Genomic DNA, 18,140 nt, shown 5'->3' with positions numbered 1-18,140 from the left:
CAAATTGAAAGTGCTTGCAAATTCTGCATGCAGGCAGCCATTGTGCCTTGTTTTTCTTCTCATCTATAATAGCATAGCCAATATCTAGCTAATCATCTACTACTATATCTCATGAAATTCTATCAAGTCAGCTCATTTCTTCTCCCTCTTCTTCCCAAATTCTCTTTCTCTCTAACCTGGTCTACATCGAGACTGGTGAAAAAGATGAGGAAGATCAATAAACTAAAGTTCTTGTCCCCTTTATAACCAACTGTGTGGCCCTCAGTAAGCAACTTCATCCTTCTGAGCCTCAATTTTGTCATCTTTAAAATTAGTTTGGGTCTGGGTGCCTGGGAGACTCAGCTGGTTAAGCATCTGACTTTGGCTCAGATCATGATCTCATAGTTTGTGAGTTTGAGCCCCTCATTGGGCTCTCTGCTGCCAGTGTCAGAGCCCACCTCAGATCTTCAGTCCCCCTTTCTCCTCATATCCCTTACTTGCGCGCACATGCTCTCTGTCTCTCAAAAATAAAAATCAACATTTTTAAAAAATGAGTTTGGCTCATATAATTTTTAAGCTCCTCTCCAACACTCTTAGATTATGTTATTAAATAAATTAATGCCAGATTGTGCGTGTCGGATAACCCTGGCCTCCTGAGAGAAATTATATTTCAAAGGTGACCTCTTCTTGTTAGCCCACAGTAATTTATTCATGAATTGACTCAATCATTTATATATTCATTCAACAGGTATTTGCTAGGTATGCACTAAGGTTGGGAGATGCATAGGTCAGTAAAAAATAGGGTGTCCCTGGCATCGGGAAGCTTATCATGTAGTAACAATACAGACAAGGACACAGGTAATTATAAACAAGTGTGATATTACTGTAGGGAAAGTAAAGGAATCTATTACCCATGGTTGAGGGTAGCAGTGTAGACTGGGTCTCATCTGGATGAATATTTAATTATAGTTATGAATAAAGCAACTTTTAGACATTTTATTATATCATATCAATATTTATTGAATGTCATCTTTTTAATTACAATAAAATATTCTAATTTTATTATAATTCTATTCTTACAAGGAAAGAACAGATATTGGAAAAACACTTTGAAATCTTTTATAAGTACTATTAAAAAGTTGTGTATTATTAATTCGTGGGTCTGATACAATGAGCAATATAGACATATATAGACATATATAGACATCTTGGTCTTTACGAAATGCCAAGTTACATTAGTCAACGTTCAGCAGGAATTTCTCAGTTGTATTTCTAACACTCTTCAGGAAAGTCATGACACTAGTGCCTCCAGTTCCTTTATTTTCTGGTTCTGATGTTTCTTCAGATGTTGAGTTTGCCTTGTGCTTGTTCTTTGAAGGAATCACGATGTACTTGGCTACTATTTTCAAATGGAATTTTCTCAGGTCAGCCATAGCTTTCACACATTCATTATAATCTGCCTTCAGTTTAGCATCACCTTTTGAAATAACAAACTCACGGACTGAGGGGGCTGACTCTAATGACTGGAGAAATTTCCGGTGAGCTAATGGCATATATTCTCTCATTTCCTGAAGGAATTTGAAAGAAGATTCTGAAGGAACAAGAGAAAGATTAGTCAGTAGGGAAAAAACATTCCCCAATCTAGGGGAGAAGGTCAGAGTGAGGTCATAGTGGGTGGGAGATCACAAGCCACCACTAAAACATGAGGCACTGAGTTCAAAACCACCCTGTTAGAAGACTACTCATCTTGATCTAGTAATGGTAATTATTGTAATACAGGCTTAATTCTGAAAGCCCCATGAGCTGAACTCATTCTTTCATAATAGAGTTTTTGCCCATGTGTCCTTTCTCACTTCCTACTGTATTTGATCCTTCTAAAAAGCTGATGATACAGACAGGATGAAAATAATCTATACTTGACAGATCATGACACAGAGTCCAGGAGAGTTTAAGGGAGAACTTTTAAATAAATTAATGAACTATTAACCAAGAAGTTCTTACTAGAGCTTCTCCTACCCCTACAAGGAATATAATGGATGTGGCTCATATTTCAACTTTGGGGCATCTTTAAAATTTGAGCTGCTGGAAAATAATACAGCTGACCAAGAGCAATGTCAAGCCTCCCCTGTCACTGACATCTCCACTTCCCCAACTTCAACTCACAGTCCCATCTCATTTGCTGGTGACATTCTCTTTCTGAATCTGATCATACATTTTCAGGACATGTGCTATGGGCTTCATCACAGCCAATTAGGCCTTATATACATGTTCAAATGTCAAGATTGAGAGGGTGATGAACTTGGGTTTTGGTTCTGGCTTCACTGCTTTCTAGCTGGTTAATAAGGGGTTTGTCACTTAACCTGTAAAGAAATTTAAAAGTTCCTGCTTGGTTGTTTGTGAAAGGGGGTGATGACAACAAGATCTTGCCTTACTGATTCTTTGAAAAGTATCAGATAGGCTCAGATGAGATGCTGATGGAAAGTTACTTCTTAGATGTTAAAACACTATTGTATTAACATAGGAGATTATTATTATTTGTCATTATCCACTCACCTTCACCAGAACTCTGCTGGATGCCCAGCAGAACATCAAAGCACTGGAAGACGCTGCTTTGGGCTGCACTACCCCCTGCAAACTTCTTTGGGGTTTCCCAGACACCTTCATACTTCAGACCCTCTGGCAGCAGGGGGTTGCCTTTCCAGCTAGATGAGGAAGGAAAAAAAATCATTATTTAGATTAATTGCCAAATTTTCAGATATAAAATTTTATAATAGAGGGTGAATGGAGAGTGACGTGACATAGATTTCATTATTCTTCTTCCACACTTCCCTCCACTCATGTTCATTTTTGAGAATGCTAAATAAAATGTTTCTGAGAAAATTTGGCATAAGGATTCTATAAATGGAAGCTTACCTTTGCATTGGAGAAAATATCATTCTGTTCTCTCTTTTTAATGTTTATTTACTTATCTTGAGAGAGAGAGAGGTGGGGGAAGGGCAGGGAGAGAGGGAGAGAGAGAACCCCAAGCAGGCTCCATGCTGTCAGTGCTGAGTCTGATATGGGGCTCGATCCCATGAACTGGGAGATCATGACTTGAGCCAAAAAGCAAGAGTCAGGCGCTCAATTGACTAAGCCACCCAGGCACCTCCATTCCTCTTTTTTAAATGACTACTTTTCCTGTCCATAGTCGAGTCCATGCCTGGCCAACTAATAACAGAGAGAATAGTCTATTCTTTCTCTACAACATGTTTTTTAAGATATGAATTATTTCCTAAACCCGATGGATAGTGGGGATCATCAGTGGGAATTTGATGTGTTATGATAAATGTTTAAGAGAAAACAAACTCAGGTGTAAGACTACATACCCAGACAAGTATATGCGAAGAACATTGAAAAATGTGTTTGGGTCCACATATTCTGTAAAAAGATAAGGTATGTTAAATTAAGCAGTTATCAGAACCATCACAGGAGATCAAGATATTGTAAATAACTGATAGCGGGTTTCAGCTTAGGCTTCAGGAAAGGCATTAGGTCCATCTGTGCAGAAAAAGTCCCTGAGGAGAAGCTCTCCCAAGTGAGCCTCATGTCCACTGAACAGGGTCTACCATAGGGCTAGCACACAGCTTATATCAAAGAGCCTAAGCCCACATCAGACTCCTCCTAGGGAGACCAATTAAACTGCCAATGTTTCTTTAAAGCTATTTCACATGCTTACTGCCATGAGATAAATTACTTACATAAAGAAAGAAACAAATCTAAATAAAATGAAAAGCAGAAACAACAACCCCAGGAACCCTGTGGGTTTGTTTCCCTGTGGATCATCCCCATGTCTCTCTTCCCAAAGCTTACTAACATTTTTTATCTGAAGGTCTATTTCTTTCCAATGACCAATCATCAGTAACTCAAAGCCTAGGGATACACTGTGACATATTTGTTGAAGCTGTCCGGCAGAGCGCATTTTTTTTTTTTTTGGTAGACCTTTGTTTATATACTTTTTTTGGTTATTGCTGCTTTTTTTTAACTGTTAATTTTGTAATAACTTTTGAGCTCAGTAGCTTTTCTCTGTTGTTTCTTACTTAACTTGTGAAAAAGCAGAATTCTTAGGGAGTTCTTATCAAGCAGAAGCTAAGTATTTTAGAAATTAAAACAGCCTGAACCTTAAGCAACTGTCTCCATGGTTTTCAGTGGGAGGCTAGGACATTCCTGACAGTTAAATAATTACCTGGCTTGCAATTCTAGCTTCACAATTTACTATCTATGTAACCTTGGGCCATTTATCTTATCTCTCCAGTAGATTACTTTATCTATAAAATTAATATAACGAAACCTACCACAGGAAAGTATAATAATTTAGTGAGATAAAGTGAAAACACACCCACTTAAGTCAGAGTTTTTTTTTTTTTTTCTATTTGTTTAACAACTCTACGTTTTAGGTAATCAGAAACTTGTGACTGCCAGCCTCGAATGTTGCCTGGCATACAATACTTGCCATGAATTTGTTTAAACTCTTCCTGGGCTTGTTTCAGACAAGAAGCTATGTAACGCAGCGCCCTTTGCAGAGTATTGTGGTCCTCACATTTTACTGCATTCAATAAATCAGGAATTACCTTAAAAAAAAAAGGTAAACATTTAAGATTTCTTAGCACTAAATATTGGCATAGAATAAACTTCTTCTAATTCTTTTTTTTTTTTCAACGTTTTTTATTTATTTTTGGGACAGAGAGAGACAGAGCATGAACGGGGGAGGGGCAGAGAGAGAGGGAGACACAGAATCGGAAGCAGGCTCCAGGCTCTGAGCCATCAGCCCAGAGCCTGACGCGGGGCTCGAACTCACGGACCGCGAGATCGTGACCTGGCTGAAGTCGGATGCTTAACCGACTGCGCCACCCAGGCGCCCCATCTTCTTCTAATTCTTAATCCCCAAATTAAATGTGGGATTTCCACTTCTTTTGTTTTGGTGAGTACCCTCTTATTGTTTGACTTAATTTCCTTGCATTTAATTAAGCTTGGGTTTATTTTTATTTATTTAACATTTAGAGATAAGTTTATATAGTTTTATATAGTTTTATTTCTAATTCTAATAGTCAAAACCATTAGATTTATATCACTCTGTGATCTAGTTCCAATGACAACTTGCATTAAAAATGTATCTCTTTTTTTGAGGTTTCAAACTTTATTCTAAATGTGTGGGTCCTACGCTTTATATTTTAGATGAGACACAAAAATAAATAAAATACTTTTTTCTACCAGATGAACCCTTATATCCAATTAAATAATTGAATGCTCTATTGAATCAAGATAAAGTTATTTCATGCATAATATAGAATGATTGCTCTGCTTATGGAAATCAAGATACAAATTTGCCAGTATGGATAGACTTACTTTGATTGCAGAAGCCGCTGCTATTTCCACCAACAGAGAAACCAGGAAAAATCCTTTACCGCAGTCTCCCCCAGGAAACGAAAACAGAATGTCCATGTTCCTAAGAAAATAAGTCAAGTGAGTCAAGAATTTAGCAAAAATACTGGCGTATTTGTTTGAGTGCTTTGTAGTTTTCAAGTATTTTTGTTCTATTTTAGTTTCAAAATAATCTTGTGGGATAAGTATGCTAGGTTTTACTATCTCTATTACATTGTTGGAAATATGAATGTTAGGTCCATCATCTAAGATCTAATGGTAAATTAAGCTGGGACTTTAAATTCTATTTTAGAATTTTGGAACCAGAAATTCCAAGACCATTTCTGTTTCTTTTGTCTCATTAATTTTTCACATGCATATATATTACCATATTTATAGATTTATACGTATTTGATGCTTATAGAGACATCTGTGAGGTATAATTTTAAGCAGGCCTTTTGCTTTAAATAAATATATTCATATCTATATTTTTATCTGTGAACCTGATTCAATTTCTCAGTGGTTTACTTGCTTTACAAAGAAATTGGGAAATTCAAATAATTGATTATACCATATTTTCTTTTTTAGTGAAGTTTCACACTAGTGCTACCAAGGATTCAGTATCTGTATATCTATGAAGTTCATGGTGGTTAAATTCATAGTCTCCGAAGCCAGACCATTTCTGCAAGTTTACTTGTTGTGTGACCTGACCTAGATATTTTATGTTTCTGCCTCAGTGTTTTCATCTGTAACATGGGACTGATGATACCATCTTCCCATGTAAAAGCCTTCCATAGCTGTCCACTGATCTGAAGATACTATTTAAACCCCTTATCATAGCCAAAAGTCCTACATAATCTTTTTGCTAAATTTATTTCTTCCTCCCTTTACCATACTACTACTTGCATCAGTCACTACTTATCAACGACACTAGCCTTCCTTCAGTCTGATAATACATCAAGATTTTCATCACTTTGAGGCCCTTACTCTTGCTGTATCCTCCACTATGAACACTCATTTTTTTCTTGTAGCTAATTCTTTCCTACTCACTCTTTGGAACTCAGCTTAAGTAACCTGCTACAGGAATTCCTTCTTCATCCCTTTTATTTGGTTAGAGCTCCTCTTGCCCTCTTCCTAATCAAGGAGAAATTTACATAATCTGCCTGTATCCACTTTCTGCACCAAAGCAGGCTTATTCTTATGATATTTACCTTTGTTTCCCTAGCTTTTAGCCTCCTCTCAGTACATAGATCAAAAATAGTAAGGATTGGGCCAAAAAGAACAAGTTTATGTTTCTGGCCACTGAGATTATTAAGTCAAAGACACACAGATGGATGTGCATTTTGTATTTGTGCATTTTTAATTACATTTTATACATGCAGGTGTTATTTTTGCATGTAAATATAGCTATGATATCAAGCAGACATGGTGCTATGATAGTCCGAGATCTAATTAAGGATTGGGATTATTTGCTCTTTAAAAAATTACTTGAGTTATTTTTTGCCTGAATTCAATTGGTCTCTTAAAAAGTACATTTGGATGATACTGATAAACCTATATTTACTTTGAATAAAAAATAATCCTTAGAATAAAATGATCAAATACTTACTCATAAGTCATGGGCCTTATGAAAGCAGCCATCAAACAGTGGGCCAGTTGGAAAAGAAAAAGAAAATCAGTTAAAAACTCAAAAAGTGGTTTTGAGTTATTATTATTCAATTTAATACTACTGATCTATCAAAGGTAAGATATAAGCAAAAAAAAGAAAAATATATATGTTTTTTAAAAAATATTTATCAACTAGGCATTGCAAACACTTAGGACTTTTTAAGTAAAAAAAAAAAAATTAAATATTCAAGGAACATGGAAGGTTAGTCAAAACTAGTCATTCCTAATAAACTTTTCTAGATCAAATCCTTTCATTTTATGGTTCCTGGGTCTACAGTACTCCTCTGCAGAAACACACCCAGAGCCCTGGGACACCCTATGTCTCTTGTCCCCTTAGGGTATCAAATCCCACTGCTAAAATGATAGCAGGGGCCTAGTCCCTCAACAGGCTGCACTGAGGGCCTGGGCATTTTCCTTTCCACTGCCGAAAATGTGTTTACTCTTAACTGGAGAGATAAACATTAAAGTTGTAGAATCTCCAAAACATGTTACCCGAAAAAAAAAAAGCCAGACACAAGAACACCTGCTCTATAATCGCACTAATATGAAATCCAATAGCAGAAAAAATTAATTTTTAAAATGACCAATCAGAATTACCTGGAGGTAGAGAAGAGAATTGAATAGAAAGAACCATAGAGGTGATATTCTGTATCTCGTCACAGGCTATCCATGTGTGTAGAACAGTCAAAATCCCCCAACCGAACAGTCAGGATGGCACATTTCATTGTATGTTAATTATACACCTTTCTCTCTTGTATATACCAGCAGAGGAAAACATACCCCCAAGAAAGAGAAGAAAGCTGTGCTGCTGAAAACTGAACCAATGACTAACTCCCTATTGACATAAATAGCATGCACTTCTTTAAAAAATAATAATAATGTTTATTTTATTTTTGAGACAGAGAGAGACAGAGCATAAGCAGGGGTGGGGCAGAGAGAGAGAGACACAGAATCTGAAGCAGGCTCCAGGCTCTAAGCTGTCAGCACAGAGCCTGATGTAGAGCTCGAACTGGTCAACCACGACACTCAACTGACTGAGCCACCCAAGTGCCCCAAGCATGTACTTCTTTAATTCCTGCTATAATCACAATTTACATACCCATTGGGATCCTTTTTCTTCCAGTTTGCCAAGACACAATCTGCATAAACCAGAATAGGAGGCAGATCCAGCTTCTTAGACAGTTCACAGTAAGGAACAGCAATATTCTTTGGCAAGACCTAATTAAAACACAGTATTTAGTATTAGCCTTTGAAGTATCTTACCTTTTCCTCTGCTTTCTGGGTGCCAGAACATTAGCTGTTCTACATCATGGCATTCTGAAACCAAACCACTATAATTTTCTCTTCCTCATTTCACAACTTAGTCCTGGGAATTATTAAATGTTTATGTTTTAGATGTGGGCTGATGTGGACATAATCTAGTCAGAGAGAGAAAAAGGAGGTAAAGGGTTCAAGGAACAAAGGATGTATCCTTGACTTTCCAACGGTCTGTGGTTACTTGTAGTCACTTACTTATTCACTCATGTGTCCACCCCATGAATATTTGTTGGGCAATTCCTCTATGCTAGGAATTTTTCATCCATAGGAAATACAAGGATAAAATCATGCTCAGTTTCCTTTGTTCTCAACTTTTCTTTTCCTGAGCCTATTACTCAGGATTCTGCTCTGTGTTTGCCCACATTCTAAAAGGCTCCTACCCCTACAGGGCAATCCTGATGGGCAAGCGCTCTCCTAGGGGGCCCATTGTTGCCACTCATGCATGCCATGTTTTCCAACTGCTCTATTAATCATAATGCTGACCTTTTATTCTTTATCTGCCTGATTTTATAACCGGATTGTCCCATGTAATAATTAAGATCATCCTTGTCATCAGCAGCCTATGGCTGGAATATGTGTGGCTCATCTGGGGTAGTAGGAGGTGGGCTACGGTGGGAGAGGTGGCATGACAATGTGGCCCACTCAATAGTTCTGAGAGCTCAGGAGAGCTCTAACCTCAGTAGCTTCAGATTAATTTAATACACCTGGAGATGATGGTTTAACAAAGAAGACAAAATGTTAGCATGGTAACATGGGCTATCAAAGCCCTTGCAGAACTTATGCCTCTGGAAAGTGAAACATTTTGGTTTGCAAATGATTTACATTTGTTTCTAAAGGAAATTTCTGCCTCTTTCTGATTTAAAGGGAAGATCAAAGGGAAACAAAAGGGAAGGTGCTTAATTGAAAAATTAATTTGAGATGACTTGGAAAAAAGAAAGGAAATGTTCAAACCCATCTTAATCTATTAGAGACATTTACACAGCTACTAAGAAACTCAGATGCTAATTTCTAACCCATTCTCAAGCAAAATTTGCCTTATATTGATATATCTTATTTTTTATCCATTTGTTCTCTTTCCTCACTTCAGTAGTTGTATATGTGTGTGTGTGTGTGTGTGTGTGTGTGTATGACTATTGACAATATGTGCACACACACACACACACACACACACACATATATATATATTTCCTATAGTTTCCTCACTTCAATAGTCATATATATATATAATTTTCTATATATATGTATATACATATACATATATATGTGCATATGTATTTGTTGCTGGCTTCTAAAATCCTTTTTAGAATAATGTGGTATATAAAAACTAGATAAGTTAAAAATATATTTTTATTTTTATTTTATAGTTCTGATGTCCAGTCTGGTAAATTTATTATCTTTTTTATTATCCCATGTACATTCTGGTCTCCATATTTTTTGCTAGTCCTCTCTTTCTCTTTTTTGCTTCTCTCCTCTTTGAATAAGCTGTACCAATCTTTTAAGAAGTAATTCAAGTCCCACTTCTTCCTTGAAACATTTCATTATTATACCAACTACTATTTAACTCCTCTGGACTCTCATACTTCTCCACTTAGCATATGCTGCCCTTTGTTATTGATGATCTTTCATTTTGTTTTGACTTTATTTACTTATTTTGAGAGAGAGAGTGTGCATGTGTGCGTGAGCAGGGCAGGTGCAGAGAGAGAGAATCCCAGGCAGGCTCCACTCCGTCAGCGCAGACCATGAACTCTGAAATCATCACCTGAGCTGAAACCAAGAGTTGTAGGGTTAACTGACTGAGCCACTCAGGTGCCCCTATTGATGATCTTTCTATACAATACCTACACATTTAGCTAAACTCAGATTCTAGCAAGTCTAGTGGGGCTGTGTGCTTAGGTTGTAAGGCTAGAACTAATCTGAAACTTTTTTGTGTCATCACAAAATTTATATATGGTAGTCTGATAATTATAAAGAAGTAAAAGGTGTTCCCATGATTATGCAGAACACATTTTCCCTTTTGTTTACATATCAGAGGATGACTTATCACATAGGGGAACTATATGTGTTGTTTTGTATTTAAACAGGATGTGGAAAGACAAGATAATAATTCCAATTAAATTGTCAAAAAGGAAAAAAAATCATTAAATGGCAGAAGGTGCTTCTGGAATCTATTTTATCTCTTTCTTGTCTAAAGATCAGGTATTACAGTCAATTGGTTTCATGTGATTAGGATTGCCAGCTAAAATAAAGTATGGTATTATTTTAAATCTAAAGTTATCTACTGTTGATGAGAGTAGAGTGAAACCCATATGTTCTTCCGTGTTGACAGATTACATTTACATTGATGTAAGAGAGCACTTTGGCATTAAGTAAGAAGAGTCATAAAATGTCCGTATCTCCCAAAACTAATAGAGAGAGAAAAATTTAATTTTCAAATATATTGATTATAATGTCATTTACAATGGCAAAATATTAAAACAAGTACAGTATTTGTAAACAGAGGATTGAATAAATAAAGTCCAGTAACTCAATGAAAAACTATAAAGTGATTTCAAATGATGACTAGCATGATTATGTTGTAACTAAAAAATGCTTACAATATAATTTAAGTGAAAGACTCAGGACATACGTCTATATCCACAGGATGGAGCAACTGTGTTACGTAAGTGAAAGATTAAAAATCCAATAATGATAGCAGCTGGCATGTTAAGTCAATGAAACATTGTCTTCTTTTTATTTTGTGTTATACAAGCATCACCAAATTTAGTTATAATAGTTTTAGAATTATTTTTATGTTAAATGTAAATTGGATGTAAATTGTCATATAGCATGAGAAATACCAGGAAATCTCCAAACCTCACAAACATCTTCACCGCCTTGGTTCCACACATATGCCATGGTGATATACCCCAGGACCAGATGTGCAAGGCGCTGTGACTTGTGGTCTTTGAGGTCATCAATACCGACCATTTTTAACTGGGAATAAAAAAAGAGATTGACTCAAATCAACATGGGTGACATTATAGCTTTAAAGCCAAGTGAAAAATGTTAAGAAGCTCTGACAGAAAGATGAATGCAATGCCTTTCCAAACCTTCTCAACTTCTTTACGTAGTTCATTTTTGTCAATAAGTTCAGGAAGGTTTTTAGCAATGGAAATCCATTGATCATAAGGGTAAGGTAGTTCCTCCTAGAAAAAAAGAAATGGGACATTTATTTCACAGTGAAAATTTTTATGAAATAGTTTTGCATCTGATTCATAGTCTGTCTTGCCTGTAGATCAATTCTGTGTAATGCTGTCCTGACAAACACTTACCTGTCCAGTAACCCCAGTCCTTGCATTGTTACCTGCACACTCAGAGCTCAAGACTTCTTCCTCTCCTCCAGCACTCTTACCTGCTCTTTTACACAGGCTACCTCAAAAGTTCCACTAAAATCATCCTGATTACTCCAACATACACTTAGGTCCCCAAGTATAAATCCTGTGTATTATACCTTCACATTGTTAAATACTTTATTGTTATCTGCTATTTATTTTCTCTTCCTGGCTAGATTCTAATTTTTTTTAATGAAAGAAAATTGAGATTTCTTAGATGTCAGTAAGTAGACTAGGCACTTTGCTCAATAATTTCTTATTTAAATATTATAATGACCTAAAAAGTTGATTGTTATCTCCATTTCATGAATAAGGAAAACAAGGCTCAGTTTATGAGATTGTTTTGTACATATAGTTTATTGTGATTGAACTTTTAAGTGTTTCCAACTTTCAAAAATCAATGCTCTTTCCTTTTTTTTTTTTTTTAAAGCTTATTCATTCCTCATTTCTAAGAGAAAGAGCACAAGCAGGGTAGGGGAAGAGAGAGAGGGAGGGAGACACAGAATCTGAAGCAGGCTGCAGGCTCTGAGCTGTCAGCACAGAGCCCAACGTGGGGCTTGAACTCACAAACCGTGAGATCATGACCTGAGCTGAAGTCAGATGCTTAACCGAATGAGCTACCTAGGCACCCCTCAAAAATCAATGTTCTTTTAACATCTCGCTACCCCATTTGATGGTAAGGATTTTATCATGTTTTAATTTTGTATTTCTTACAGAACCTTGGACAGTACTGGACTTGTAAGAGATGCTGTACCTATATGTACCAATTGCCTGCTTTGGTACTATAGGCTTGTATTTTTCCCGGTAAGTGCAAATAAAATCCAAACAAAAGTGTCTCTTTGGATCTTATCATATTTATACTTTCATGTCAAAGGAAAACATGTAAACAAAAGACCTAGACACTGCCCTGAAATGAGCTTCAACTTCCCATATGCTCTTTTCCCATGCCTTTCTCATTAAGCTGTTTCCAGATATGTCCTTGAGGTCATCAATACTGAACTATGGGGATGCAGCAAAAACAGAAAGATTAACTCAAACCAACATTGATGAAATTTTAAGCTTCAAAACAATTAATATTATAAGTAAGCTAGAAGACAAAAAGGCAAATGTCACATAAAATTCAAAGCTTCAAAACAATTAATATTATAAGTAAGCTAAAAGACAAAAAGGCAAACATCACATAAAATTCAAACATTTTCAGGGACTTCAGATAATTGGCCAGTCTTTGTCTATTAGTGCAGATTTTTTAGCAATGAAATATGCAAGCAGTATATTCACTAGATAGTCACCTCTCTGGTTTCTCTGAAACCTTCTCCCTAATCACACAAATGCTGTGCAGTGGTGTTTTTAGTAACAAATATATATATATTATATATATATATATATATATATATAATATATATTGTTGTTGTTGTTCTGCATTTTACTCTGGAACACAACTGAATTTTTGGTTTTTACTATTTTCCCCAAATAACATAAATATTTTTTATTGTCATATATCGTGATTAACGTCCTTTTGACAGAACTTTTAACAGATGCAAAAATTCAATCAATAATATACTTCTGTTTCAGAGGATGCTTAATGATATAATATAAATTAATTAAGAATAACACAGAGGTCATCAACTTCTGCTAGATTAGAGAATGTATTTTGTATCTATGTGGAACTAGAAGACATTATTTTCTTTTGGAGTAGAAATTTGATTGATGAAAAAATATGAAATGAACATTGTGAACTTATAATTTCTAGGAAAGATCTTCAGTGAAGAAATAAAAGTAATGACTAATTTGTTCTCCTTGTTTCAGAATATGATCTAACTTCCTAAACATCTTAAGTAGTAATTACTACTTTTTAAGTAGTCCAGGAAGAGTTTTGTTTTGTTTTTGTTTGCTTTCATTTGTTTTGCTTTACCCCTTGCAATCTGTTCTTAGAGCTCCAAAACTGCCATGATTGTCTTAATTTTTAAGAGAATTTACTCTGGGAGAAAAATTATATATAGAGTTTTGCAACTTCTTGTTGTACCATTGATAAGTACATTTCCAAAATCATCTTATCCTGGCACTGCAGTGTGTTTGTATGGAGGGGGAGCAGGTCTAAGTATTAGTGATTTGTAAATACAAAGTGCTTTAAGCAATGACATTAGTGGGTTTGTTGTTGTTGTTTGAGAGAGAGAGAGCATAAGCTGGGGAGAGGGGCAGAGGGTAAGAGAGATGGGCTTGATCCCAGATCCCAGGAACCTTGAGATCGTGACCTGAGCAGAAATCAAGAGTTGGATACGTAACCAACTGAGCCACCCAGATGCCCCTACAGGATGTTATTTCTAAGTACAGTTAGATTAGATCTCTAACTAAAAATATGTTTGCTGCATTTAAAGATGCCCTCTGCATGGCTTAAATTTCTCATCAGGAAAATGAGGTTAATAACATACATACTTTTTAGGATGGTTATGAAGGTGGAGTAAGTTAGTATTTGTAAATTGCTTAACGATGCTATATAAATGTTTGTTATTTGAAATAGATAATAAGATGGTTTTCCTGGCATTCTTTGAAATACAACTTTAAAAAATGTAGTTTTAAAGACAAACATTTAGTCTACATGTCTTGCTGTTTGCAGGCAAAGTTTGTAAAATTTAAAAAAAAAAGGCAATTCAGACTCTCATCCAAATCTTACACTTAGTAGCAACAAGTAGTATTAATACAACACAAAATTGCTTGATATACCATCTCAAAAACCTAATCAAAGTAGGAACATGTACTTCACACAATTTTAGGTATTATCAACCAAGAAAAGGGGTTCCTTTGACATGCATCATTTATTACTTTGTTGGTTTTTTTTCAAAATGCCCCCCCAAAATGCAATTGCACTAAGTCAAAATACTTCTATAGTTTCCTTATTTCATCACTTACCTTATCTGTGTAAGGTAAGTAAAAAATGGATTTAAGACTCAATCTCTAGGCAGAAAATTTTAAGGAAGTTAAGTATGCACCATTTATTAAAATTCTGCTCTACTTTTGGCATTGCTTTATCCATTTGTTCAGTAAAAATTACTGAACCACATTTGCTCAACAGAAGTTAACTTGCTCAGGTAAGTAATGATAAGAAAACATTTTTGCCCATACATCAGTTCTTTGTCTTACCTGTGGAGTTGGCAGAACGAAGCCCACCTCTTCATCTATATGGTATTCTTTCAAATTTTTCCAAGAATTTTTTGTAGGCAATATCCTATTGTGTGACATTCTTGCAGTCTACTTCTCTGGTCCTCCTTGTGCAAGGAGTTTTCAGAGCATCTATTTATTATAGAGGTTGCCATAGCCAATGATTGCAAACTTACACACGTAGGCAGCAAGCAATGACTTCCACTTTTGGAATAGTTTCATTTTCTTTCTTTGTAATTTGATAAACAATAAAACCACAAAAGCACCTCTATTCATCATATGAAGAAACTGAAAGTTTATGGTACTATGAAGTATTTGTCACTGGGAACACCATTCGTTTACTGTCATAGGGAATGTGGGAAAGAAACTGAAATAACAAAAACCATGAATATAGGTAACTAGAAAAGTACATTTTTTAATGGGAACTTTTAAATCTTTGAAGTAAGACAATGAATTTGACCAAGGCTAAAGTCCTAAAATATCCCTTTACTGTTACTATCATTGGCTTTCCATTAAGTCTCTAGGGTTCTTTAAACACGGTAGTGTCTTATTTCAGCAACCATGAAATGTAAACCATGCTACATTGAACTAATGTAGGCAATGATTGATGTAGAAAAAAATGGAAGCAGGTGAGGAATTAAGACAGTACCTCTTGGGGCACCTGGGTGGCTCAGTCAGTTAAGTGTCAGACTTCAACTCAAGTCATGATCTCACCCTTTGAGGGTTTGAGCCCCGTGTCAGCTGACAGCTTAGAGCCTGGTGCCTGTTTTGGATTCTGTGTCTTCCTCTCTCTCTGTCCCACTCCAGCTCATGCTCCGTTTCTCTGTCTCTAAAAAATAAACATTAAAAAAATTATTTTAAAAATTAAAAAAAGACAGTACCTCTCTACATGCCCATTTTTCTTATTCAGTCTTTTATCTGTGTTCTCAGTGATACAGTTCTTTCTTCTTCATATTCCTTAGAAGTAATTTTTAGGAAGACTTTTCTGTATCTCTACTATATTTGACTGCTAAGGACTGTTGAAGCAATAGTACTTCACATTTGGAGAGTTTGTAATATGTTAAAAGTTTGAATAAAGGATAAAACATCCTGAAAATGTTTCTTCCAAAATGCAAATTAAAACTGCATTTGGCAAGTTCTTTGGGGTGCATGTAGTTCTGTGGTCACTTACAGGCATTGTTTGATCTTACTAATAAAGCTGAAGGAAAAGGAGAAACTGTATCGTTCCTTATGATGATCAAAAGGAGAAATGAGGAGTTAGTGTGCAGTGCATTGTAAGAATGCAGTTTTGTCATCCAGCTTATGAGTACTTGAAATAACTTCCTGGTACATGACTCTGCATTCTAGAATATTTGTCACACTATTCTTTCCCTTGAATCATGGATTCTTTTTTTTTTTTCTTTTTTAACATGTAGTTTTACAAGAATATGTTCTCCTTATAATAAAACTAAGGAAATTGAAACTAAAATTACACAGGAAAACACATGGCTAAGCTTCAGAATGAATAATCCATGAGGCTGATATTTTTGAAACCAGGCCCAAGGCAAAAACACAAATAAGAATATCGTGTTGGATTATCATCATGGAAGGCAAACATAACCAAAACAATTTTAGGAATTGGAGAATGTGTGTTTATTCCTATGATTTTTCACTCTTTTTACCTGGATTTGTTTTCCATCGGTGAGTCAAGACAGATACATGTAATGAAGTTTTAGATAATTCTATCTCAGAAAAGTTTCTGAGGCTTGATGTTTTTTAAGAAGCATGGTTTGATACAACTTCTTCTTGACTCTGCTTGTTTATTAAATCCATCCTACCTTCGACTCCAGAAACAGTAATATTTTAGCTACTTTTCTCTCTACCTATTTATCTCTACCTTCACATTTTAACCCTTTTCATATTTTCATATTTTGGAAACATTTTCAGTCCTCATTTATCTTGATTTTTCTTCAGCAATAACCACATCTCATTGAAAATCCCTTTGCACAAGGGGTCAGAAAAGCATCTTAATCGTACTATCCTCTATCGATTCTTTATCTTTTCCTTTATCTTTATACCTGTGGCCAGGTCATTGTGAAAGAAAGCTCCTGAAAGTCAAAACTCAGCTTTTTGCTCCATAACCTCCCAGCTCTGACGGATACGAATCTTACTGCCTTGCATATATCACTTGTTTGATGACTTGGCTGAACTCTTGTATGTAATGATTGTACTGCCTGGGTTATCTCCATAGCTATAAAGTACATTTCCAATTGCCTGGTGAACATCTACATCTGGAAATCCCATTTTTCTTTTCACTGAGCACAATGCCAGAACTATTATAAATAATAATAAAAAAAGAACTATTATGAATAAACCTGCAAAAGAACTTTTATCCAGGACGATGATAAACAAATTTGTTCCCTCACAACATGGTACCGTATACAGTAATCCAAGTTCCTCTTTATTATTATGTTATGCTAGTCTATGTAGAGAGTAGCTTTGTTTTAAAAGTAAAAGAGGTTTCAGCTAAAAAAAAGTTAAGTGACCTAGAACATATAAGAAGAATGAAGAGAATTATTGAAATGCCAATATCCACTGGCATTTACCATTAATATTTTGGTGATTATGTTTTTCCACTGTTTTGGGTTTACATTAATAATATCCAGGGGTGACTGGGTGGCTTATTCAGTTAATCATCTGACTTATGCTCTGCTTGTGATCTCGTGGTTTGTGAGTTCGAGCCCCACATCATGTACTACACTGACAGTGCAGGGCCTGCCTGGGATTCTCTGTCTCCCTTTCTCTCCCTGCCACTCCCCATCTTATACTTTCTCTCTCAAAATATATAAATAAACTTAAAAAAAATAAAAAGAATAAAATAAATAAAAATTTTAAAAATAATATCCAAATTTTCCTGACCACTCATTTGTGTCAGGAATTTTCTTAAAACTGTTCATGGTAACTAATTTGACATTTATTATTATCTTATGAGAAAATGCTCATGATAACCCCCAAAAGAAATTAAGGTGATTCAGGATATTTCTGTGCCTCTAACATAGCTGTATAAATATGAAGTAGTGCAGACTGTGAGGCAAATAGTATTTTATTGCATCAGAGTTCTCCAGAGTAACAGATCCAATAAGGAGATAGATAAATAGATGGATAGACAGATGGATGGATGGATAGATAGATAGATAGATAGATAAACAGATAGATATCAAGAAATGGGCTCTCATGATTCTTGGGGCTAGAAAATCTGAAATCTGGATGGCA

At 35.6% G+C, this 18,140-nt stretch overlaps 1 protein-coding gene across 1 annotated transcript; it reads right to left on the bottom strand.

Annotated features, from left to right (window-relative positions):
- Positions 1-1,010: 1,010 nt before the first annotated feature.
- IDO1 (indoleamine 2,3-dioxygenase 1) lies at positions 1,011-15,019 on the bottom strand. The gene is made up of 10 exons (XM_047092156.1): positions 14,871-15,019; positions 11,451-11,546; positions 11,215-11,334; positions 8,144-8,262; positions 6,986-7,000; positions 5,362-5,461; positions 4,469-4,586; positions 3,345-3,396; positions 2,533-2,681; positions 1,011-1,570 (listed from the first exon to the last, which is right to left on the bottom strand). Exons 1-10 carry the CDS (start codon positions 14,967-14,969, stop codon positions 1,215-1,217), a joined length of 1,224 nt encoding a protein of 407 aa, XP_046948112.1. The 5' UTR covers positions 14,970-15,019; the 3' UTR covers positions 1,011-1,214.
- Positions 15,020-18,140: the final 3,121 nt, after the last annotated feature.

Source organism: Lynx rufus, unplaced genomic scaffold, assembly GCF_022079265.1.
Source record: "Lynx rufus isolate CCGP_SWC_20201006 ecotype Redwood Valley unplaced genomic scaffold, mLynRuf1.p SCAF_3, whole genome shotgun sequence".
NCBI lineage: Eukaryota > Metazoa > Chordata > Mammalia > Carnivora > Felidae > Lynx > Lynx rufus.
This window is presented reverse-complemented; position numbering and strand designations above follow the sequence as displayed.

Coding starts and splice junctions, on each gene's coding strand:
- IDO1 (XM_047092156.1), bottom strand. CDS start 14,969: ATGTCACACAATAGGATATTGCCTACAAAAAATTCTTGGAAAAATTTG. Junction 11,547..14,870: donor TCGTTCTGCCAACTCCACAG/GTAAGACAAAGA, acceptor CTTTTTTTCTAG/GAGGAACTACCTTACCCTTA. Junction 4,587..5,361: donor CAGCGGCTTCTGCAATCAAA/GTAAGTCTATCC, acceptor TTTTTTTTTAAG/GTAATTCCTGATTTATTGAA.